Here is a 25,272-nt window from a genome sequence, read left to right on the forward strand (position 1 = left end):
TGAAAACTGGGCAACGAAGGCACCGATTACAACGGCTATGTGAAGTACCACCTGAAAGTCTCATGGAAACTGTGAATGCAGCACTGAGAACGATCCCGACCGGAACGATCACGGAAACCAATGAGCTGATATACACCTCAGCATCAGTGATCCTAGACATGCTTGGCTACAAGAGCAACCATGAGAGCCACAAGATTCATTACCCACCATGGAAAAGACGGTTGGAGGCCAAGATCAAGGCGGCTCGGAAAGATGTGAGTCAATTGACGCAGACCCAGAGAGGTGTGAATAAAAGGCCAATACCCAAGAGGTACATGCAGATAACCATACCTGAAGCACTCGAAACTGCCAAACAAAGGCTCCAGGCCTTGGCCAGTCGCCTAAAGAGGTACACGAAAGAGAATGAGGCCAGAAGAATAAACAGGCTGTTCGCAACACAACCTGCGAACTTCAAATTGTGAGACAGCCACTTTACCAGCTGAGCTATTCCACTCATGAGTTAGCAGATACACTGATACTTAGCAAGTCAAATTTACTTTCAACATTTTACGATCAAATTTTACTCTGTTTCGATTAGGGCCAAATATTGTCTGTTTAGAGCAGGGGTGTCAAAGTCATTTTTTGCTGTGGGCCACATTGTAGTTATGGTTTCCTCTCGAGGGCCGTTATGAATTTGGGGAACCCATTAGAATATTTAAATCCCTTCAAATATTACATATAGAGCACACAGCAAATTAATGAATAACTCGTTTTCAAATCTGAAGTCAAGAATAATGACTTTTATTGTGGTTGACATCCAAAAATATGACATTTTGGCTCAGATTTTAGCAATCATCATGGAATTTAACATGTTTGATTTGCTTTCGCGGGCCGAAAAAAATTACGTGGCGGGCCGGATTTGGGCCGCGGGCCTTGACTTTGACACCTGTGGTTTAGAGTAAAATGTACTCTCAAAAATTTACTATGCAGCAACTCTAAATATTTATACACAGAATCCCTTCTATTGTCTTTCATTCAAGGTGTTTCATTTGAAGGGACGACACCATTTGCGATACCTGATCCAGAACGAGGCTGAAAAATTTTGGGAAGTGCAGGAGGGTGAGCTTGTGTGAAGGCCGAAGGTAAGTAGGCAAAGAGAGATGGCACGGTCTGATGGGCGGGCGTCGGAACGGATGGGTGATGGGATTCGGGCAGAACAGGATGAGATGCAACAGAGATGGAAGCGCAAACACCCGTGGACATTGTGCGAGTCATCTCTGTGTTTACTGGATGAAAGGGAAGGAAAGAAGAAGGATGGAACATCAACTGATGTGAGACGTGCACGTGAGCGTGAGCGAGGAGTGTGATGACAGAATATGGAAATGGATCTTTGTTAAGATACACAATGTGGGACAGATTAGGTTGCGGGCCTCCATGCCCAGTCGCGTATTCTTGCTGTAGAAGGCTCGAGGGCTATGAGACATGAGACAGAAACAATAAGAAAGGTCGAGACAGGAATGTGAAGTAAAAGATGAATGAAAAGGGGAAACAAAAAAAGGATATCTTGCAGTATTTTAGTTCACATTCAGGGGCTCCCTTGTTGTAAAATGATTGTGGAAGGTATTTGAGCACGTTTTACCAGTGGCCGGCGTCGCTTGTCCAGAACCAAAGCTTGTCCTTCTTTCTTCGCCGATTTCATCATCACTGTCGTTAAAATCATCCAGATTGCCAATGTCGCTTTGTTTGAAACTCATGAGACTGGCCAAACTCTGCATGTCCTCATCACTGTAAAATAAAAGGAGAAAAAAGCATGCATTATTTTGTATCGTCTGACTGGTGTTGCTCTTACTTACGTGGCTTTTCCCTCTTTGAGGAAGATGCAAGACAAGTTGAGTTTGAGCGTTGCTTCTTTCACTTTCACTGAAAGCGGTTTCAACTTGAGGGTCAGGTCATATTGCGCCGGCGTGGCGCTGGCATACTTCTTCATATTGATGTCAGCCGAGGCCAACACCTTCTTTCGTCCCTTTGTCTCCTGACGAGTCCATAGAAAAAGGTTGAAAAAGGTCAAGTTAATGGATATGCGGTATGGATAAAGTCAAAATCAAGACTTACATTTTCAATGACGAAAGTCCAATCTTTGTCCTCAAATTCCTCTGCGGTTGGCTCCTGTTGACAGAAAAATAAATGGATGCCTCAACGACGTAACATTAGACAGATGTAAAATTGAATGGAGGCAGCAAAGTATCCATAAAGTGTCCTTGAGAGTTTTGAAAGGCGCTTATAAAGAAAATACATTATTATTATTATTATATTTGATTATTAAACTTCCTATTCCCACCTTGAAAAGTGTAACTGTAATGTCCAAACTCTCAGGCACCTGCCAGAGTACCAGACCTCTGTAGGGGTTCTGAATCCCTGGCTGCCAACTGTGGAGCTGGATGATGACATCAAACAACAGAACGACATTTGTTTTTCCAGTTGACATACAGTGAATGTTGTAACAGCCATGTTCACATATTGTAGCCGACAACACATCAACAAAAAAGTTCCTTTCTCACCTTGGTGCTGTAACGTCTGCTTCTTCTGATCCATACCACTCTCAGTTTGTCAGGTTGCCTGGAGGAACACAAGATGGCCAGACATTACAAAGATTATTCATAAACATGTGCCAGAGGGTCCACTTTTGGGGGTCACATGTTGCAGTTAACCACAGGGTGACATGAGATATACCCTTCGCCGTTATCCTCCTTTAAAAAAAACATTATACACCACATTTAACTCTTTCATTCATAAATATATTCTTCTGTGACCGAGAGGTGACTTTTGTCATCAGGGCAGGGGCAAAACTTGTGACAGTGATAGAAAAGACAGCGCAGCCGCAATGTTTGGGTGTTTGCACGCATGTGTCACTGCATAACTTTACCCAAAATAGACACTGAACCTTGAAGGGATTTAACATGAAAAGCCATCCAACACCTGCTACCCAGTGTTTATTCATGGTGGGTGCATGACGGTGCAATATTTGCCATTACATTCAAGTAAATGCAGATGACACAGATAAAAGTTTTCCTTATTTGTATTTTTTTGAAGACCTGCATTTGTATCTTAAATAAGTAGTTTACTCAATAATTTTTTTGTCTTGTTTTTTTCTCCCAATAAAAATAGGTCACAAAAATATTACAACTCTAACAAATTTCCGAGTAGTTATTCCTCATTGCTCCACGTAATTATCCAAACAAATCGACTGAGTTTTAAGAGCTGATAGCGTTTTTTTGTGTGCCATTTTCGCACCGTGCCTTCCTCAGCATCAAGACCCGGAAGTAAATGGGCGTGTCGTTGCCTCCCAAAAACAAGTCAAAACAAATATCAACACCCATAAAATTGGCCCAATTTCAAATAACATTTATCATATATCAAAGTATACAATATACAAAGGCGTTTTGAAAAAGTGGGCGGAAGCGGGACGTTGCTAAAATGAAACGTATTAACGTAATAAGACGTGAAGCAGTTGAAGATATAATCACTCACCATTTACTGGAGCTTTCCAGCACAAGTTGGTGGAATGAAGCAGCGAAGTGAAACTTGGACGCCTTTTTTCCCACACGCTGGAGTCGCTTCCAAACCGAAGTCATCGTCGATTATTTGTTTCCAGAAGCCCACATGAATGACGGCAAACTTGGTCTCCGTGACCGTTTCGCCCGTTCGCGGGGTGAAAAAAACACCTGTCTCGACGACGACCTGGCTGGATTGAAGGAGGACCACTGGCACTCGCCTCCGAGTCCGAAAAGACTCCCCCGGACGGTCTCACGTCAATTCACACTAACAAGGACACACAGGAAGTCGCCGGGCATCCGTATTTTTCACAAAATAAAACATAGGGAAAAATTAAAAAACACTCGCTTTGTCGTCATGTGCTCCAACGCAAGGACAAAAGAAACACAAATACAGTATTACATTGCAGAAGGAAAATAAACAATTTCGAGTTGTAATCTTGATGCCAAACAAAACATTTTGTGAGATGTGATTGGACGACCCCTGGATTGGCTGATCATCTGTCAAGGCCACTCATGGCTGAAGCTAAAGGGCAGCCATCATACGTTGCCACAATTTATGAGAACTCATGCGGTTTGTTTTTATTTCATATGTGATGGCTCTGACAACATGATGTGGATGAATCCTTGTGTAGCAGACATAGATATACATTATGAGAGAATATATATATATATATATATATATATATATATATATATATATATATATATATATATATATATATATATATATATATATATATATATATATATAAGCGGCTGGATAGCTCAGTTGATAAGGCATCGGTTTGGCATATGGGAGACGAGGGTTCGAATCCCACTTGTGGCAGAGAAAATGAGCAGAAATGAGCACAATGACATCATCCAGTGTGGGTCCTTGGGCAAGACCCTTCACGCTAATGCCTACCTCATACAATGATGAGAGACAATAAATGGAATGACATGCCGGCTCAGACGTCGCCCGGCCAAACAAGGTCTGCGTCAGGTGCTGGGGAACCAGAGCACCCTGATGAAAAATGGGCTACTGGAACAAAGCGGAGATGGACGAGATGCGATAACATGGCTATGTTGGAATGCTACTACTCAAGCAACCCTAGTCAGAGGGGTTACATGCGGAGAATGGGGGCTGAATGGTTACTTCGAAACCCACAGTCACGGTTGACCACGAAACAACTAGTAGCTCAGTGTTCCAATATCCACAAACGGCAATTGCTATCACAACTTGAGATTGATGAGGTACAACACAAATTCCGATGTGAAGGGCCCTCGGCTGCCACATCACAGGAAGAGGTTCAACCAGAGATTGGGAGGCAAGCCCCAATGAATAATGAGATTGGGAAGCCAGCCCCAATAAATGAAATGCTGAGCGAGGCAGCAAATGACCTGAGAGATAAGATCATGGCAAGAATGAAAACTGGGCAACGAAGGCACCGATTACAACGGCTATGTGAAGTACCACCTGAAAGTCTCATGGAAACTGTGAATGCAGCACTGAGAACGATCCCGACCGGAACGATCACGGAAACCAATGAGCTGATATACACCTCAGCATCAGTGATCCTAGACATGCTTGGCTACAAGAGCAACCATGAGAGCCACAAGATTCATTACCCACCATGGAAAAGACGGTTGGAGGCCAAGATCAAGGCGGCTCGGAAAGATGTGAGTCAATTGACGCAGACCCAGAGAGGTGTGAATAAAAGGCCAATACCCAAGAGGTACATGCAGATAACCATACCTGAAGCACTCGAAACTGCCAAACAAAGGCTCCAGGCCTTGGCCAGTCGCCTAAAGAGGTACACGAAAGAGAATGAGGCCAGAAGAATAAACAGGCTGTTCGCAACACAACCTGCGAAAGTGTACGCTCAGTGGCAGGGTTCTAACAGCAGAGCAGACCCTCCAAGGCTGGAAACTGAAAGATACTGGAAAGGCATATGGGAGAAGGAGGTCGCACATAACAGCAGTGCACAATGGCTGGTGACTCTGAAAGAGGAGCACAGCAACCTCCCTGAACAGAACCCAGTTACCATCACAGCGGCAGATATACAAGGAAGAGTCTCAGGTATCAAAAACTGGACGGCACCAGGCCCGGATATGGTCCACACCTACTGGCTAAAGAAACTCACAGCTCTCCACGAGCGCCTAGCAGCACAAATGAACCAGCTGCTGATGGATGGGACTCACCCAGGATGGCTAACCGAAGGGCGAACAATCCTGATCATGAAGGATTCCTCAAAGGGTGCAGTTCCTTCCAACTATCGGCCAATAACCTGTCTCTCCACAACATGGAAGCTCATGTCAGGCATCATTGCGGCTAAGATAAGTGGACACATGGATCAATACATGAGCAAAGCACAGAAAGGCATTAGTAGAGATACTAGAGGTGCCAAACATCAGCTGCTGGTTGACAGAACAGTCGCTCAAGACTGCAGGTCCCGACATACCAACCTGTGCACAGCCTGGATTGATTACAAGAAAGCATATGACTCGATGCCACACACATGGATCAATGAATGCTTGGAGTTGTATAAGGTCAACAGGACCCTGAGAGCCTTCGTTGCAAACTCGATGAGGATGTGGAAAACCACACTTGAAGCCAATGGCAAGCCACTAACGCAAGTGTCCAAATGTGGCATATACCAAGGTGATGCACTCTCCCCACTGCTGTTCTGCATAGGACTGAACCCCCTCAGCCAGATAATCGCCAAGACAGGCTATGGATACCGCCTCAGAAATGGAGCTACGATCAGTCACCTCCTCTACATGGATGACATCAAGCTGTATGCTAAGAGCGAAAGGGACATAGACTCCCTGATCCACACAACCAGGATCTACAGCAGTGATATCGGAATGTCATTCGGGCTGGAGAAATGTAGTCGGATGGTGACTAAGAGGGGCAAGGTAGTCCACACTGAAGGGGTCTCACTCACTGAAGGAACAATAGCAGACATTGAAAACAGCTACAAGTACCTCGGTATACCACAGGCCAATGGCAACCTCGAATTAGCAACAAGGAAAGCGGCTACGACCAAATACCTCCAGCGGGTGAGGCAAGTCCTCAGAAGCCAGCTCAATAGCAAGAACAAGACCCGGGCAATAAACAGCTATGCCCTGCCAGTGATCAGATACCTGCAGGAATAATAAGGTGACCAAAGGAAGAGATTCAGACCACGGATGTTAAGACCCGAAAACTCCTCACCATGCACGGAGGGTTCCATCCCAAGTCCAGCACCCTGAGACTGTACACAAGCCGTAAGGAAGGAGGCCGGGGACTAGTGAGTGTGAGAGCCACTGTCCAGGATGAAACATCCAAGCTCCATGAATACATCAAAGAGAAGGCTCCAACGGATGATGTACTCAGAGAATGTCTCAGTCAATGGGGAACAGAGGATGAGGTGCTGGAAGAGGGACAATCATGGGAGGAAAAGCCCCTACACGGGATGTACCACCGAACCATAGCAGAAGTGGCTGATCTCAAGAAGTCCTATCAGTGGCTAGAGAGGGCTGGCCTAAAGGACAGCACAGAGGCACTCATCCTGGCTGCCCAAGAGCAGGCCCTGAACACCAGAGCCATAGAGGCAGGGATATACCACACCAGACAAGACCCAAGGTGTAGGTTGTGCAAAGAGGCACCTGAGACAATCCAACACGTAACTGCAGGGTGTAAGATGCTGGCAGGGAAAGCCTACATGGAGCGCCATAACCAGGTGGCTGGCATAGTCTACCGAAACATCTGTGCGGAGTATGGACTGGAAACCCCAAGGTCAAAATGGGAAACACCTCCCAAGGTGGTGGAGAATGACCGAGCAAAGATCCTGTGGGACTTCCAGATACAGACCGACAAGATGGTAATGGCCAACCAACCAGATATCGTGGTCATAGATAAAGGGGAAAGGAAAGCCGTTGTCGTGGATGTAGCGGTCCCGAGTGATGGGAACATCAGAAAGAAGGAACGTGAGAAAATCGAGAAATACCAAGGGCTCAGAGAGGAGCTGGAGAGAGCCTGGAAGGTAAAGGTGACAGTCGTGCCTGTGGTGGTCGGAGCACTCGGGGCAGTGACCCCAAAACTCGACGAGTGGTTGCAACAGATCCCGGGAACAACATCGGATATCTCGGTCCAGAAAAGCGCAGTGCTGGGAACAGCACGGATACTGCGCAGAACCCTCAAGCTTCCTGGCCTCTGGTAGAGGACCCGAGCTGAAATGGGGACAGACACCACCCATGGTGGGTGAGGCGAGGATTTTATATATATATATATATATATATATATATATATATATATATATATATATATATATATATTGGAAGGTAAAGGTGACAGTCGTGCCTGTGGTGGTCGGAGCACTTGGGGCAGTGACCCCCAAACTCGACAAGTGGTTGCAACAGATCCCGGGAACAACATCGGATATCTCGGTCCAGAAAAGCGCAGTGCTGGGAACAGCACGGATACTGCGCAGAATCCTCAAGCTTCCTGGCCTCTGGTAGAGGACCCGAGCTGAAATGGGGACAGACACCACCCATGGTGGGTGAGACGAGGATTTTTTTATATATATATATATATCAGTAGGACATGTTGACAGAAACAAAAAAATTGGGATAGAACCACCCTACCCTCCATTCCCCCCCATCATGAGATTGAGTTTCGCTATGGGTCTATTTATAATCTGGTACTGACAACTAGTGTAGCACTTAGAACATCAACATAAATGCTGCTGTGAGATAACGATATTTTATCTTGACTGATTTATACTGATACAAAGAACCGGAAATTTGAAATTCTCAGGGAAAGTATACAACATATTTTGGGTGTCTTATTTTGTGTTGTTACAAAGGCACTCGAGTCTGACGGCTGTTTTTTTTTTCGATGCAAATTACTACAAATAGCTTGACAGTCAGAGGACCCTAAATGCAATGCAAGAGCCCGAGCATTTACAGCACATTGACAGGATAATGTACGTACAATAGAGAAAATGCTCGATATGAAGAAGCTGACTTACATTCTTGACATTATTTTAATGCATAAAATATGAACAAACACAACTGAAAACAAGACAGATCCGGGCCTCTTCTACAAGGCCTCTGAAGCCTTAGTGAGCCCTTGGTAGGATATGACTTTTTCCTGGTAGCACGGCCTTAGGATACCAGGCGGGAAGTCGAAAAGCGGATACATTCTAGTGGCAGGAAGAAAAAGAAAAACAAATGTTCACATGCATAAATTCCAAAGTACAATTCCCATCACAAAAGGGAAAGGAGTGAAACCGGGTGAGGGGAGTTAACCGTCAAATCACAAGATATTGAAATCAGGCTCGCCCGTTCGCGGGGTGAAAAAACACCTGTCTCGACGACGACCTGGCTGGATTGAAGGAGGACCACTGGCACTCGCCTCCGAGTCCGAAAAGACTCCCCCGGACGGTCTCACGTCAATTCACACTAACAAGGACACACAGGAAGTCGCCAGGCATCCGTATTTTTCACAAAATAAAACATAGGGAAAAATTAAAAAACACTCGCTTTGTCGTCATGTGCTCCAACGCAAGGACAAAAGAAACACAAATACAGTATTACATTGCAGAAGGAAAATAAACAATTTCGAGTTGTAATCTTGATGCCAAACAAAACATTTTGTGAGATGTGATTGGACGACCCCTGGATTGGCTGATCATCTGTCAAGGCCACTCATGGCTGAAGCTAAAGGGCAGCCATCATACGTTGCCACAATTTATGAGAACTCATGCGGTTTGTTTTTATTTCATATGTGATGGCTCTGACAACATGATGTGGATGAATCCTTGTGTAGCAGACACACACATATATATATATATATATATATATATATATATATATATATATATATATATATATATATATATATATATATATATATATATATATATATATATATATATATATATATATATATATATATATATATATATCAGTAGGACATGTTGACAGAAACAAAAAAATTGGGATAGAACCACCCTATCCTCCATTCCCCCCCATCATGAGATTGAGTTTCGCTATGGGTCTATTTATAATCTGGTACTGACAACTCGTGTAGCACTTAGAACATCAACATAAATGCTGCTGTGAGATCACGATATTTTATCTTGACTGATTTATACTGATACAAAGAACCGGAAATTTGAAATTCTCAGGGAAAGTATACAACATATTTTGGGTGTCTTATTTTGTGTTGTTACAAAGGCACTCGAGTCTGACGGCTGTTTTTTTTTCGATGCAAATTACTACAAATAGCTTGACAGTCAGAGGACCCTAAATGCAATGCAAGAGCCCGAGCATTTACAGCACATTGACAGGATAATGTACGTACAATAGAGAAAATGCTCGATATGAAGAAGCTGATTTACATTCTTGACATTATTTTAATGTATAAAATATGAACAAACACAACTGAAAACAAGAAAGATCCGGGCCTCTTCTACAAGGCCTCTGAAGCCTTAGTGAGCCCTTGGTAGGATATGACTTTTTCCTGGTAGCACGGCCTTAGGATACCAGGCGGGAAGTCGAAAAGCGGATACATTCTAGTGGCAAGAAGAAAAAGAAAAACAAATGTTCACATGCATAAATTCCAAAGTACAATTCCCATCACAAAAGTGTTATGTGATACCGTATCACTGCAGCGTCTGGAGGAAATGGGAAGAAGCGACCCGTCCATGCTGTCATATCCAGATGAGTCTGAGTCGCTACCTGAAGACCAGCTGTCTTCCACGGCCAACAGATCCGCGCACGAGCCACTTTTACTGTTTTGGGAGAACCTCGCCACAGTGAAGCAAGGATTGTCTTCTCCGATCCTGAAATGCAATAAGGGTGTTAGCATGTTCAATGCCAAAGCGACAACACATCATTGCAAACTGGCATTTCGTTACAATACACAATAAGACAGAGAACAGTCTCTATTCATTGAAATTTCCATTTTAAACCAGTGGAGGGAGCCCTTGTTCCTCATTACTGCTTTCAAACAGTCAAACCCACCGATTTACATATAAATAGACAATGTCCAATTACTGTATTCGCCGCAAGAAGTGAAACCATTGGCAGCCATCTTACGTGGTCATTCACTGAGCATGCTTAACTGTAATACAGTACATCGACTTTTCTATGTGACACAGTGAGTGTCTGATACAAACTGTGAAATTAATTCTTGGACAAGCTTCCATTATGCAATATGGGGAATTTTCCTGTAAAACACCGGCTGATAACAAAATAGCAGAAACTGTCAAAAAAAGGGGCAACGTAAGATGGCCGCCCTCTGTATTTGGAACTTTTCCCAGATTTAATGCTACAACCTTGCATCACACTATGTCGTCCACCCCCCACCCCCTACCCACAGACAAAAAAATAACACGAAAATCCCACAGAGGACTCAACGTACTGGATTAAAATCAGGTGTACTAACGGAATGGCAACGCAAGATGGCCGCCAGCGACAGTAGCGGCTGAAGTTCTCACACAGTCCGCGAGTCTAACCTGCAGGCTACTTCACCGGGGTCCACCCATAAAGTAAGGACTGGCGGCAATCCAAGCTCATAGAGTTGAACTTTGCTCTCCTTACACGCCCGCAGAAGTTCTGGATCCTGATTGTTGGACAAGTTCACTCGAATGCACCTGCAAGTGACACATGTCAATAGTGATAGACTTTTCCGGAAAAGACTAATAAGTGGTTACATTCTGGAGAGCTCTTCTGCTGGGGGACTTGTGTGGAAAATAACAAAAGCACACGACCTATACGCTTGTCCTTTGCTTGGATTGTCAGGGTACCAGTGCCCGTGAAATTTCTCCTTCAGAGCAACCAGGAGCTTCTCAATGAAAAGCTCCGTTTTTTGCACATGCAACTTGGTGGCCAGCAACTTCATAAGCACAAACACAGCCGCAAGCTCCTGCTCCATCGCTGCTGATGGAATGACCTGACCAGGACACTCTTGTAAAAGGAAGTTTTCAAACTCCATTTTTTTCTTGGCTGAATAAAGTTTCAATAAATTACCCCCCCCGCCCCCCCAAAAAAAATATTTGATTTGGCATTGGCGAGGTTCCAGAGTTCTCACTCACTTCCTGTTGCCAGTGTTGGCGTCTTTATGATGGGCCCCCACCCATCTCTTCCTTTATGATGTCATCACTCCTGACAGCGTTTAAGCTTCTCTGCCCAGCAGAGCAAAGGACCTAAGGTGAGGAAGACAACATCAACACAACATTATGGCATTGGGACAATCACCATCTGTTGACCTGGATCTTCGCAATGACAATCCCAACTGGTGACGGGTTTCATGATGTTCCGCAAACCAAAGCAGCAGACATTGGTGCCACCATTTTAGCCTCACCTCTGACTCATTCACAAATATTAACATACAGACATATTTGGGATTGGATGGGCATGTCGACGAACTATAATAATAATAATAATAATAATAATAATTTCATTTATAAGCGCATTTCCAAACTCTCAAGGACACTTTACAGTCACAGGATATTTTTGATTGCACAGCCTAATAATGTCTTAGCCAACATTGGATTGGATTTGCCTTTATTCGTCTCGCAGTAGAGAAATTTACATTAACCATTATACAAAATGCAAACGGTATTTTGCCCTCACATTCACAGAGATTATTCTGTGAATCAGAATAGTTCCCATTTAGAACAGAGGATCATGACTATTTTTAAATATATGATGTCATTTTCACTCACCCCCCCCCCCCCTCAGTCCAGTCACATTCACGTCTGCGATGACAGACATCTGTTGGTAGTCCCGCATCTTCTGAAGTTAGCCGTGTTTGCCTTCATTTCAAAACAAAACAAAACAAAACAAAACAAAACACCAAGGTGAGTCACACATGAGGAGACAAATGGCTCACCTGTCATTTTCTGAGGGGAGGGGTTCCATTGTACGGACGGTACAAGTGGCGGCTCTGAGTACTGTGAAACGGAAATTTTGAATATTTCCTCTGTGGGACGCTACAACCAACCAAGAAGACAGGGTGTGAGAAAAGCAGAGAATGTGGCGGTGGAAGTAACTACTTGGTGCCTGAACACCTGAAAGCAAAGACATGGAGACAGCGGAATCCTACACCTTTAACCATTACATGTACCCTGTAACCTGGTTACATGATAAGATATCCATTGTAGTAATCGGTGTCCCTAAAAGGGTTGAACACAGGAGATTTTTTTTGCGCACTAAGGAACATGGTCAAGAGGAAATTAAGCATCTGAACTGGTTTTCTTGGTAATTTTACAACTGGCCAATGTGGGAAGGTATGAATTACAACTACAGATTCGTTACAATTTTTTACAGATGAATTTTGGTGAGAGAGCTGCAACAAGTTTTATTTCGAGTTAACATACATATTTTAAGATGTAAAAATGTACATAAATAGATTGAATTTTAAGGGTTGTATGAGAGCTCCATGGTTGACCATTCCAGTTCTTGGTTAGTGATTCAAAGACTTCATGATTGATCTCAGCATTCACACTTGGCATTGCAAAGTTTCCCCTGAGGCATTTTTACTCGGCTGAGTGACATCTTCAACGCTACCCGATCTTCAGCGATGCAAACACACTACACAAATACATGTCAGTCAGTCAAGTTAAAAAGGTATACCATCCACAATCGACTCAACGAACAAGTGGACCCTTTTGTCGAACAAAAAAGGCCACCATCGTGTACCACGGAATGATCACAAAAGTACAAATGAACTTTTTATCCAGCTTGTTTCGTTAGAATATGTGGTTGTGTTTATTTGTCTTGTGTTATCTCCAGCTGGGTCTGAGGGACTTTTGCGATTGGCTAGACTTGTCAGAGAAGCTACTATTGCGGCTGTGGCTTTGAGAGTGACCTGGGCATTCAGGGTCCGTCGGAGCGGGAGGCAACCTGACACTCAAAGGTGTCCTGATTGGTTCAGATGTCCTGATTCTTGAAGGGGGGCTGACGTTGTGGGATATCCTGACGTTTGATGGTGTCCTGGTGATTGGCGGTGTGTTGGCGGTCCGTGGTGTGCTGACGCTTGGCGGGGTTTTGGTGACTGGCGGGGTCTTGGCGGGCAGTGGAGTCCTGAGGCTTGGTGAGGTTTTGGTACTTGGGGGTGTCCTGCCATTTGCAGACATCCTGATTCTCGAAGCAGACTTGATGTTTGGTGATGTGTCGATGTCCGGTGATGTCCTGACACTCTGCGACATGCTCAATGGAGTCCTGGTGCTTGGTGGAGTTTTGGCGCTGGATGGAGTCTTGACATTTGTAGATGCCCTGAATCTCGAAGCAGGCTTGATGTTTGGTGGCGTGTTGAGGCCTGGTGATGTACTGACACTCAGCGGTGTCCTGGTGCTCGGTGGAGTCTTGCCGCTCTGAGGGTTCTTTACACTTGGTGGAGACTTTGTGCTCGGTGGAGTCCTGGGGTTCTGCAGGTTCTTGACATTTGCAGACGCCCTGATACTTGATGAGAGCCTGATGTTTGGTGTAGTGTCGATGGCTGTTGATGTCCTGAGACTCGGCGGTGTTCTGGTGCTCTGTGAGGTCTTGGAGCTTGGTGGTGTAGTGACGCTTAGCGGGGTCTTGACATTTTCAGACGTCATGATTCCCGAAGAGGGCCTGATACTTGGTGATGTGTTGGTGCGTGGTGATGTCCTGACACTCGGCGGTGTCTTGACAGTTGGAGACATCTTAGTTTTTGAAGGAGGACTGATGTTTGGTGGCATGCTAATGCCTGTTGATCTCCTGGTCCTTGCTGGGGTGTCGATGCTTGGAGGTGTCCTCATATTTTCAACCCTCTTGGATGTGGAGGATGATGAAGACAAGGAGACGCAAGGGTGCCCGGCCGATGTGGAGGCTTTGGAGGATGCCTCTGAAGCTGCTTTACGGATGTTTACTCGTGGGAGGCTAGCGTGGGTTTGCCGAAAAGAAGAAGAGGCTGTGCTTCTGGCGAAAGCCAGAGCTGACGACGTGGCGGAAGGAGAAGAGACGGTACCGAGAGCAGCACCTTTCTCTCCGCCGAGCGCTCGTAGTGTGGAGCGACACATTTTCTCCTCTGGTGGCCTTCGAGTAGCAGGAATGCAGCGCTCCTTTAAATCTCGAGGCTGGAGGCTGGAGCGTCGGGAAGACAAGGCGGCAGAAGGGTTCTCTACTCGCTTTTCTCTACCAGTCCTTGAGATGGGCACCACTTTCCTCATGCTTTGCTGCTCAAAGCTGTTGAGGGTCCGCACCCTCTTGGATCGGGTCCCGCTCGCGGCTGAAGGGACGCTTCCAGACGAGTGTGACTTCTTTTGCTGGTCCGATTGTGGAGGATCTGCAGGCGGGCCGCAAAGCGATGAGGAAGGCAGCGGTTGGTGGCTGACGGGCTCGGAGAGGGTCGGAGCAGCAAAAGACTCCGGTTCCTTATCTCTGAGACAGTTTGTCTCACACATGGTTGTCACACACCACACAACCGCCGGTTGCACTACCATTGCCGCTTCCGAAGCCCATGGCTCTTCTCTATTTGCATTGATGGCATCTCGCAGACCATCGACCTCGTCGGAGCCTTTCGGCTCAGGAGCCGGAAAGCAGTTCTTTCGGTGCACCGCTAAGATGCTGTTGTTGTTAGCGGTGGCCGAGACGTTGTGTTCATGGTCTCCAATGTCATTTTCGGATTGTGTTTTGCGGCGACGGCGGTCTAGCAGTGTCATTGAAGCCTCACCGCGGTCTCGGCCATTGTCGTCCAAGTTGGAGCGATCGTCCATGTTATCGTGACACTTGAGGTTGTCTGTGTTTTGCGTTGTCAGCATCATTGTGGGAGAGAGGGAGGACGGACTTTGTGCCGCAGCGTATCCGAAGTGTCCCATACGCCGGCGAGAAGGACGCCAGCCGCTTGACGTAGGAGACAAAAGCTCCCGGAGTGCGCTGGCCTCACCCTGTCGCAATATGGCCGATGTAAGGTCCGTTTCGCTGCTGCAATACAACCCCATGGTACTATTCACCTGCAACACCACAAAATGGGTGGACTGATTTGCTGCTTGTTTGCAACACGGTTTGGTATCTGGTGCATGTTTTTTTTACCTTCTCGCCACCAGCCCACGAATGTCTTTTCTGCTCCTCCAGCACTTGTAAGCGACATCGACGGGCCTTGTCCCTTGCTTCTCGCTCTTTGTTCTCCTTCAATCAGCCAACAGTCCAGTCGTCAGCAATAACAACCACAAACACCTGAGCGTTATTGCAAGCATATGTATGATCAAGAATATTCATTCATTCATTCATTCATTCATTCATTCATATTGTTGCAGATAATTTTTATTCCTTCCCAAAATCAATTGATAAAAATGTAGTTTTACATTTCTAGACTATAAAATTATTTATTGTACATCATAAAATCTTTGCACAATAAACACGTTTGACATGCAGATTTACACAAGCATTTCATCTAAGAACTGCCAAATTATAATTAAAGTATAAGTAACATGAACATGGGAAAACGTTTATTATACTACTACTACTACTGTCAACTATTGATTAATCAACCATCATTCAATGGCGAATAAAGAAATTATTTTACATGCACGACATACAAATGCTTCACAATTGACAAGGTGTACGTTGAAAAAAATCCACTCCAACCTTAACAGCGTGGCTGAACTTGCAGCAGAAGCCATGCAGGACGGCAAAGCACTCGTCGAGTCGGAACGTGTCGCCGTCCTCGCAGAAGAAGTCCATAAATTTGTCGGCCTCCTTCCCCAGCAGTTGCCGGTCATTGCTCAAAGTGCACAGCCCTGCCGTTGCGTCCTGGGGCGGGAGGAAGTCAGTCAGAAGGAAGTGTTCTCTTAACCAGGACATTTCAGGTGAGTCGAGTTGGTGGCAAAAATCCAGAACGACGAGTCCAGACTGCACTCAAATTACGTGTTTATTTCTTGACTGTCTACGGTTGAGGTTTTTTGTCGAGGTTATGCGTGCACTTCCAAAGTTGCAAATCATCACTACCTGGAGGAAGCTTTCCAGTTGTTTCAGGAGCTCACAGTCGGCGCGGACGCTCTCTTCAAGAACCCGCATGCGACTCCTCAGTCGTTGCAGTTCCACATCCAGCATCTCCAAGGAAATCCTGCACAAACGAATAAATAAATAAATCACAAGCTTCAAGTACGTCATCCACTAGATGAGATTGAGAAGAAACAACGCCCATCTGACCTGGAAGCAGCCTGAACGTTACTCAATTTAAATGGGAAGTCCAATAGCTTCTCATCGGTTTTTCGGGCTTCCTGAGAAGATGAATTTGATCCATTAGATGGACAAACGGTTACTTTAAGGAACGATGAGAGGAGTAAGATGTAGGACAACAAAGACGAGCACAAGGACACAAGATGACAGCTGAGGACTGAGGAGTGCAAAGAGGAAGAAGACGAGGACAAAGAAGGACAATTAGCTTGTTTATTTATGCTGACCCACCAGAGCCACAAAGTGCAGCAGGTTCATTCCCGGTTTGTTGGCTTTGGTGTCAGCCAGAGACAAAAGGGACGAGAGTTTGAAGCCCGCCGCATTGCCGCCGTAGCCACCCTGCAACACACACACCCGTCTTTAAACATCACACTGCTAACACGCTAACGACCACCAAGTCGCTCACAGCATTAAGGATGTTCCCGGCCTGCAGGACCAAGTGGAGGACGGCGTGCAGCTCCTGGCAACCTAGAACCTCTGCAAGGGGGGGAACAGATGATAATCACAAGACTGGATGAGCTGTTGCCGACAGATTTGGCATCACCTTTGGTTGCGGAGCGAAGGACGGCAATATGTGCTTGCATGGCCTGACACATTCCAGGAATCTCCTCCTTGGCCAGCATGCACTCAATGCGCAAGGTGTAACTGTGGACCGATCAGACAGCGAGATGATGGCAAGAATATTCAGCAGCGGCGCACCAGGCAGAGGGTGAAAGGTCAGCGGCTAACCTGGGGAGCTGAATTAGCATGAAAACGAAGGAGTCGGCCAATGGCAGCTTGGACACATCACCGGTATACGCCTTAATCTTCTTCACCTTGCTCCAAACAAAAATTGGCAATCACTCGCTATCCACTCCTTACATACTTGAGTGACTCGCTGTCACTCATGTATGAGATCAGAACATGGTTTAACTGTGCTAAATTTAAAATTTAAAAAGTTAGCCAAGTGTCACAGGTGGATTGTGGAAGTACATAAAAAAACATGTCAGGTGATTCAGGTGGATTGAATTGATGATTTTGTACTGCCAAATATTAATCAAATATCAAAAAAGTAAAATGGAATTTGGAACTCGTAGGTGAGTGAAGGATTCCTAGAGCAACCTTGGTTAGCAAAAAGGTGTGCGGTACCTCATCCGCCTCGGGTAGAAGCTTCATGAGCCCTCGAAGGGGCTCCGCCCCATAAGGCTCACTGTTGCCACAGCGAATGTCGTCAATGATGGCCTGGTTGGACCTGAATGAAAAGGACAATTTTAATCCTCAACTTGAAAACAAGGCTTCCAGCTTTCACAAATGCAAACGGCCTCAGGGCGCCGCAAGGTTGAGTGAACATGGTCACACAAACGCAAAACGTCATATTGCTCTCGTCATTTTTAAAATATGTATTATTTGGGGGGAAAAAAAGTTGTTGTATTTTTAACTCATTCACTGCCATTCCCAAATTTATTCGGGAATGGAAATGTGAATGATGTGAAGATGTGAAGCGCCATTCCTGAATTTGTTCGGGTTGTTTTTTTCTTGCGGAGGGGTGCCGATAATGCGTTGATCCTGGCACTGGAGTGGGGTGGAGTGGACACATTTTTGCACATCATCTGGCAGTGAAGGAGTTAATAATATTAGTATTTATGAATTAGCCACAGTAAAATTAAATAAATAAAATAAACATCACAACATTATTGTTACCTATAGTACAATCTGTACTGAATATCCATCCATCTTCAGAGTGGTCACAGGTGTGCTGGAGCCTAACCCAGCTGTCTTCGTGCAGTAGGCAGGGGACACACTGAACTGGTTGCCAGCCAATCGCAGGGCATACACAGATGAACAAACACACTCACAGTCACACCTATGGACAATTTGAAGTGTTCTGGTAATCTGCCATGCATGTTTTTGGAATGTGGGAGGAAACCGGACTACCCAGAGAAAACCCACACTGGCACGGGGAGAACATGCAAATTCCAGAGGAAGGTCGCAGACTGGAATCGAACTCGAGACCTCTGCTCTGCGAACCGGCTGTGCTAAGCAGCTGCCTAAGTCGAATATTATATTCTCATCTCATTTTCCGTACCGCTTATTCCTCATTAGGGTCGCGGGGGTTGCTGGAGCCTATCTCAGCTGACTTCGGGCACAAGGCGGGGGACACCCTGAATTGGTTGCCAGCCAATCGCAGGGCACACAAAGACATACAACAGTCACTCTCACACTCACACCTAGGGACAATTTGGAGTGGTCAATCTGCCTGCCATGCATGTTTTTGGAGTGTGGGAGGAAACCGGAGGACCCAGAGAAAACCCACGCGGGTCCGGGGAGAACATGCAAACTCCACACAGGGAGGCCGGACCGGGACGCAAACCGGCGGCCTCTGCACTGTGCAGCCGGTGTGCTAACCACTCGACTACCGGGCCGCCCTTGAATATTATATTAAAGCACTGAATTTAATAGATTTTTTTTACACAAGATTTGTTGTTTTTTTGAGGGTGAGGTGGCGGGCAGTTTTTTTCTAGGTGCAGATATGTAATCGGCATGGCGCCATGTGTTTTTACCCACAACACCTTGGGTTTATGAGGGCGTGTTGTCATCTTTTACCTCTTGAACTGTTTGACAAAGATGCCTACGTTCATGCCTCGCTTGGTGTCCAAGATGGAGACCTGTGGGGAGACAGAGGGACATCGCTATTATCATTGGCAAGATAAATACATCCGGGTCGCTGGTCGAAAATGATCGTTGGCTTGCTGACACCATCGGCAAGCCATTGTTTCCATTGTTGCGTTCAAAATCTTCACTGGCACTATCAAAACGGTTGTTGTTTTCGTCACTGTCATCATCATCATCCTCCGCGTCACCATCACCCACCTGGTTCGTTCCATCACGCAGTGAGGATCTGCCACTTCCTCCCCTCACGGGTCTGTCGCCATCTAGCCCGTCCTTCTGACCAAAGAGTTCTTCGACCGTGTTTGCGTCAATTTGGTAGTGCTGTCGCGCCTGGCCTTGCGTCCACAAGTTGACACGCCCTCGCACCTGCCGGGCAGCATGTAAATGTCACAATCGGTGCAAACCGCACAAAGTGGCCGGACAAGTTACGCTTCCGTGTGTACCTGCTCCTCCGGGATTGTCTTCCAGAAAAAACTCCTCACCCTCTTGGTGAGCCTCAGGCCACCTAGCGAAGGGGGAGGCGGCGGCGGTGGGGGAGGAGGAGGCGGCGGGGGAGGCGGTGGTGGCGGCGGAATTCTGTTCGCCATCTTCTCATTGCCCGGCAAGACGCCATCCATCGCGTGCCTCCCGGGGGCTGACGGACAGGAGATGCCGCAAGGTCACTGAGGTCATCGGCAGGCATGGTGGAAGGAGGCCCTTGTGGACGAGTGACGGCCAATCATCTCCCTGCGTCCAGAAAAGACAACCTGTTAATGCCGCCTCCTGGCATGCTTTGTTGACAACCTACGCCGAGTGCAAGTGTGCTCCACACTGATGTCATTTGCAACTTCGTGTTCAAGCTGACTTGTGTTGTCAGAAACCTGCCAGTCTGGTTTTTCTTGGCGTTGTATGCAAAGAGCTCTTTTATTTCTTCATCGTCCTACTGCTCTTCTTCCTCACATCGGCACACAAATGACGCTAAGCTAGCTTTAGCGCAATTCGTATGTAGAGCATAATGACTTTACGTAAAGGTTGAATTGAAATTTGTTTTGACAGATATTGTAATTTCACTCAGGAGTCTTTTTCAAATCATAAATGTGCTCTCTAGATATCCACTCCCATGATTTATGTCACTTATTGGAGTAGACAGCAAGATGCGAAGAAGGCGCTGTGGGAGGCCACCGTGGCTTTGGTTGGTCTGATTATCATTTCTCAGCCTCACCTTGGTGCACGTTAGCTTGTCCAAAAGTGGATTGGCCGGGTATTCAGATTTAAAACTGGCACAATTAACACAAACAAATCCATTGGGCCAGAGCTCTCAGTAAAACAAACCACTAGCAAACCGCTAGCAAACGGATAGCTAACGGATAGCTAACCGCTTAATATTAACACAGGTACGTACTTAAATATTACACAGATTACCATGCGCATTGATGAACAGTACATCAATGCTGTACAAGATTCCCACTTGACTGTGACGCAGGAAATAAGCCCAATGCGCAATTTATCGCAATTACTATTTCCTGTTTGGCGGGGTGGTGCGCGCACCCCATGCAGGGAGAGGCATCCAAATTCCGGGTTATATAATTTGTTTTTCATCAAAAATTAGATTGCCCTATTGGTCATTTTCAATCACCTGACTAATTGTGGAAAGCCTAAAATGGCAGAATTCAGACTTTTAAAGACTTTCAACAGTGACTGAGGGATATGTGAGGTTACTGAAAATACAAATTCCCTTCCAGTAAAGGTCAAAATCATAATGGGGCTATTTAAATGTGTAAAGGTAAATATTTCCTATGAAAGGGAGTGGAAAGCACATTCTTCCTTGTTACCCTCTTCATTAAAATGTGAAACACAGTTAAACACAAAAAGCACGAGATACCTGAGCAGAGCTCAATTGATTTAAAAAAAAGTCCCTTTAAGTAGCTCATCAAAACTCGTTGTTTTAAAGCCTGTCGTTACGATGATGCTGTTTTCTTGTCTTATTCAAATTTGGAGACACATTTGCTGTTTGTAGCTGGTTGCTCTCTGATCTTTTGCGATCACTACATGCGTGACAACTCGTCCTCAAGGACTTGTCGCTATATAAGAGGGAAAGGACAGATCACCATTCACCATATTTTCCAGAATATAAGGCGCACCCAAAAGCCTTGATTTTCTTCAAAAGATGACAATGCGCCTTATACGGGGGTGCGCCTCATATGTGAAGTAATTTTGAGCCACAACAGATCTCGCAACTACTGTCAGCAGCCACCAACTCCATTTCACTCCTGAAGAAGAAGTCGTGCGTAACCCCAACCTCTACTGTAGCGCCTCATGTGGTGTGCCTTATATTTGGAAAGCTTTTATATATTTATATATTATACAGACGCTCCCTAACTTACGAACGAGATATGTTCGTTAATGGGTTTATCTCGATCGTTCGTCCCTGGCTCATTGCTTCTATGGGTCTTGATGGCAGAGGAAAGATGTTTAAAGATGTTCGTATAGCGAATTACCCCAACATTCGTAAGGTGAATTCGTTCATAAGTTGCTTCAGTGCTATATTTTGTCTGTAATGTATGTTTAAGGCTTATAAGTATAGTGATACCTCAGTCTAGAAACCCCTTGACTTACAAACTTTTCGGTGTACGAATGTTGAATTTATGAAGATTTTACCTTAGCATACAAACTTTTTTTCGGGATACACACGGAGCTGCCTCAATGAGTGATGTGTCGTTCGCGAACGAGCCCGTTCTTCTAACAAGAAAATGGCAGCCGACTGTTTTTGTCCTCTATTCCCCGCTCCCAGTCTCTGGTTCAAGCCACGTGATTGGTCAAAAACGCAGCCCTGAGCAGAGGTGGTGTAAACATTAAAGAGGCAGGCAGACGACAGTGAGAGCGTTTCAACTTTGATAGTTCAAAGGCAAAGTGTAGACTGCAAGGTGAAAATATCCCATCAATTAGGCTCCACAAACAACCCGTACAAGCCATCTGTACACTTGCAAAAAGATATCAACCCAGCTAAACAGAACACAATTGATGAGGAACTAGATAAAATTATCACAGAGAAAGCACCTCAAGATGGTGAAAAAGAAGATTACGTTCCTCATGAAGTGTTTAATGCTGAGGAAACCGTCCACTCCATTCAATCAAGCCATCAACGACCATCACAAAGGTAAATAAAATTTACTGTATAATTTTACAAAAGTAAAATTATACAGTATAGTTTATTTCTTTAATTATAATACTACAGCACATTTATTATACATAAAGTAAGGTATATTTTGTGTAGTTTTAAGGCTTAGAAAATTAGAAAGTAGAAAATTATGTTTCATGGGGACCTGGGAAAGGATTATTCTCATTTTAATGGTTTCCTATGGGAAATTAATTTTTGGGATACACACTTTTCGCCTTACACACTCTGTCTGGGAACCAATTAAGTTTGTAAGCCAAGGTATCACTGTATGTTTAAGGTTTATACAATTATCGTTGTACTAAATTCATCCTGTCTACTTGATAACTAATGTTAAGCAGATTCCTTACTTACAGACAGTGTATTGTAGGCGTTCAAATACCTGACATGTTTCGGCGACTACTTCCGCCTTCGTCAGAGTGTCACGGATGTTGCTGTGACGCGCCATTTTCAGCTGGTGTTGCTATGAGGGCGTGACCTACCTGTCAGAACTGACAGGCAAGCCACGCCCCCCGCTGTCCGCTCGTCCCTCCAGGATGCTGCTCCAGGTAGTAGAGAGCATGTAAGCTCCCTCATCCCTGTTGATGGTCCTTGGTCCTCGCTTTCGGATTTCAATGGCCTCCCTGATCCAGCGCTGATGTTTGTTGTCTTCGGTGCGGATGACTCTGGCCTTCTCCCAGTCCATGATGTGGTTCTCTCTTTTGCAGTGGTCCGTGATGGCTGATTTATGGTGCTCCTGTTGTGCTTGTTCTTTTATTGCTCTTGTTTGGATTGTTGCCGTCTCCTTCTCGCACTCGTTCTTGTGCTCTTTTTTTCTTGTAAGGTCACGCCCTCATAGCAACACCAGCTGAAAATGGCGCGTCACAGCAACATCCGTGACACTCTGACGAAGGCGGAAGTAGTTGCCGAAACATGTCAGGTATTTGAACGCCTACAATACACTGTCTGTAAGTAAGGAATCTGCTTAACATTATTTATACAATTATGTTTCAAGGACAACCAACACCATTTTTTTTGTTTCCTAACTGACATCAGAAAAACATTTTATAGCATCTAAAATACCCAAATACGCAGGCTGATATTTTTAGTCAAATGCAAAACACCAAGAAAAACGACTTGAAGTGTCCCAAAACTACTTCAAAATGACCTCCGAGATGTGAAGTTTCAGAAGGTCCCACCCCCTTGTTCGTGACGTCACGCCAGGACGTCTTCGCCTTGCTCTAGAATCAAAACAATGGCTTCAGATTCGGAGAAGATACTTTCTTGTTACTCATCCAGTTCTGAATATGATTCAAATAGTTCTAAAGAGGAAGGCATACATGTTTGCAATCGATTAAAGAAGTCCTTCCGTATCAATTCGAGCCGTCAGGACTCCAATGTAGCATCCCAGAAAATGCACAAGAGGGCGCCCAAGCTCCATTGGAAATAGGCTGCTTTGTCTGATGAGAATGTGTGGCAACTAGTATCAAATAATAGTCTTGGTGCAACACACAACGATTCACTATTGCGTTATTTATGTGTTTTCCTTCTAATTTGGCCATTAACACGGATCAACATGAAGTTTTCAGACCAAAAAAAGTACCTAAAATGCATTGTATGTCGCTTTTTCGGTCAGGGGTGTTCCTGACGTGCCGTCACGTCAGGAATCGTCACCAACTCAAAAACAGGACTTCCTGAATATTCAGTGTGAGTCCTAAAACGTAAAATACAGTAAAGTCTCGTTATATCAATATTTAAGGGAGTCCGAAAAAATATCGATATAACCGGGACTAGCGATATATCCGACCCTGTTTGCATGTAATTTTCTCCGTGTGTGCATAGAAATAGTATCGATATAACCGGGACTATCGATATATCCGATATCGATATAACGAGACTTTACTGTATTGCAAATTTCGGCGAAATCTTTGTAAAATACGCTCAGTTGAAGTCATTTGAAGTGATTTTACAAATTATGGACACAACTTGTCCGGAGGCGTCGGTTGCCTTTAAGGCTTGTATACTGAAAAATAAACATTATTGAATAAAATATATGCTATACAAAAATATGCACATGTACAACTGGAGAGAATACTATATATGTTACTACAAAAATGTTCGTATCTACCGTTGATCGTAACTCGAATGTTCGTAAGTAAGGAAGCATCTGTATTTGGAACACTTTTTCATCCATTGAAGGTGCGCCTCATACTCCAGTGTGCCCTATACAGTATATGGAAGAAGTTTAAAAATATACCATTCATTGGGGTTGCGCCCTATACTTGTATTGTATTTATTGTATTCTATTTGTGATTGTATTTTATTTATTATCGTACTTATGCTTGTCTGTGACTGTAAAGTGTCCTTGAGAGCTTTGAAAGGCGCTTACAATGTAATGTGTTATTACTGTTATACTGCGGTGCGCCTTATACACTGTAAAATACGGTAACATGGTCGAAACAAAACGTTGGCCAATGAATCAAACTCTGATGTTTGTTGTATGCCTGTGGTGAAAACGTTTTGATTTGAAAATTATTTTGAATGAGGATGGCACATAAATAAATAAAATAAAATAAATAATTAAAAATAATAAATAAAATAATAATAAATAAAATAAACACATCATCAGAGCATAAAAACATCCAGTGGGCTTCAGTAAGCTATTTAGTATCTGTTGTGCAGATGCCACACGCTACCATAACAACCCCTCTGAAAGCTCCCCATCGCCATGGTTATGCCTCACCAACAACGACGCTTTGTCTGCGTGACGACAACATG

At 44.8% G+C, this 25,272-nt stretch overlaps 3 protein-coding genes across 7 annotated transcripts in view; all 3 read right to left on the reverse strand.

Annotated features, from left to right (window-relative positions):
• Nucleotides 1-968: 968 nt before the first annotated feature.
• Nucleotides 969-3,805, reverse strand: LOC148901916 (EH domain-binding protein 1-like). 2 transcript variants are annotated; one of them, XM_088990026.1, is made up of 7 exons: nt 3,508-3,805; nt 2,538-2,595; nt 2,318-2,413; nt 2,092-2,145; nt 1,833-2,011; nt 1,619-1,764; nt 969-1,265 (listed from the first exon to the last, which is right to left on the reverse strand). In XM_088990026.1, exons 1-7 carry the CDS (start codon nt 3,609-3,611, stop codon nt 1,015-1,017), a joined length of 888 nt encoding a protein of 295 aa, XP_088846152.1. In that variant the 5' UTR covers nt 3,612-3,805; the 3' UTR covers nt 969-1,014. The 2 variants fall into 2 exon arrangements, with proteins under 2 accessions (XP_088846152.1, XP_088846153.1); XM_088990027.1 differs by lacking the exon at nt 969-1,265 and adding an exon at nt 1,299-1,452 and having other exon boundaries at nt 3,508-3,804.
• A 5,751-nt stretch (nt 3,806-9,556) lies between these two features.
• btg3 (BTG anti-proliferation factor 3) lies at nt 9,557-11,439 on the reverse strand. The gene is made up of 4 exons (XM_088990033.1): nt 11,276-11,439; nt 11,021-11,158; nt 10,162-10,345; nt 9,557-10,075 (listed from the first exon to the last, which is right to left on the reverse strand). The coding sequence occupies exons 1-4, from the start codon at nt 11,437-11,439 to the stop codon at nt 9,992-9,994; spliced, it is 570 nt and encodes a 189-aa protein (XP_088846159.1). The 3' UTR covers nt 9,557-9,991.
• Nucleotides 11,440-11,607: 168 nt separating this feature from the next.
• LOC148901918 (uncharacterized) overlaps nt 11,608-25,272 on the reverse strand; it is a 15,526-nt gene continuing 1,861 nt past the window's right edge. For 2 of the 4 annotated variants that reach the window (XM_088990030.1, XM_088990031.1), the window contains exons 3-15: nt 19,805-20,087; nt 19,563-19,727; nt 19,296-19,357; nt 17,841-17,943; nt 17,442-17,527; nt 17,257-17,357; nt 17,119-17,189; nt 16,944-17,051; nt 16,686-16,756; nt 16,482-16,599; nt 16,122-16,286; nt 15,567-15,662; nt 12,061-15,487 (exon numbers count right to left, since the gene is read on the reverse strand). In XM_088990030.1, coding sequence (XP_088846156.1) covers nt 13,292-15,487; nt 15,567-15,662; nt 16,122-16,286; nt 16,482-16,599; nt 16,686-16,756; nt 16,944-17,051; nt 17,119-17,189; nt 17,257-17,357; nt 17,442-17,527; nt 17,841-17,943; nt 19,296-19,357; nt 19,563-19,727; nt 19,805-19,978 — 3,516 coding nt within the window. In that variant the 5' untranslated portion in view covers nt 19,979-20,087 and the 3' untranslated portion in view covers nt 12,061-13,291. Of the gene's footprint in view, nt 11,711-12,060; nt 15,488-15,566; nt 15,663-16,121; nt 16,287-16,481; nt 16,600-16,685; nt 16,757-16,943; nt 17,052-17,118; nt 17,190-17,256; nt 17,358-17,441; nt 17,532-17,840; nt 17,944-19,295; nt 19,358-19,562; nt 19,728-19,804; nt 20,088-25,272 lie in introns of those variants that run through there. The other 2 variants (XR_016114202.1, XM_088990032.1) reach the window with 2 other exon arrangements.

The sequence above is a fragment of the Hippocampus bargibanti genome, linkage group LG02, assembly GCF_051943395.1.
Source record: "Hippocampus bargibanti isolate YZ-2025 linkage group LG02, ASM5194339v1, whole genome shotgun sequence".
In the NCBI taxonomy this organism is placed as follows: domain Eukaryota; kingdom Metazoa; phylum Chordata; class Actinopteri; order Syngnathiformes; family Syngnathidae; genus Hippocampus; species Hippocampus bargibanti.

Coding starts and splice junctions, on each gene's coding strand:
- btg3 (XM_088990033.1), bottom strand. CDS start 11,439: ATGGAGCAGGAGCTTGCGGCTGTGTTTGTGCTTATGAAGTTGCTGGCC. Junction 11,159..11,275: donor AGCAAAGGACAAGCGTATAG/GTCGTGTGCTTT, acceptor TGTCACTTGCAG/GTGCATTCGAGTGAACTTGT. Junction 10,346..11,020: donor CCCGGTGAAGTAGCCTGCAG/GTTAGACTCGCG, acceptor ATTGCATTTCAG/GATCGGAGAAGACAATCCTT.
- LOC148901916 (XM_088990026.1), bottom strand. CDS start 3,611: ATGACTTCGGTTTGGAAGCGACTCCAGCGTGTGGGAAAAAAGGCGTCC. Junction 2,596..3,507: donor CTGGAAAGCTCCAGTAAATG/GTGAGTGATTAT, acceptor GTGTTCCTCCAG/GCAACCTGACAAACTGAGAG. Junction 1,266..1,618: donor ACAAGCGACGCCGGCCACTG/GTAAAACGTGCT, acceptor CCTTTCATCCAG/TAAACACAGAGATGACTCGC.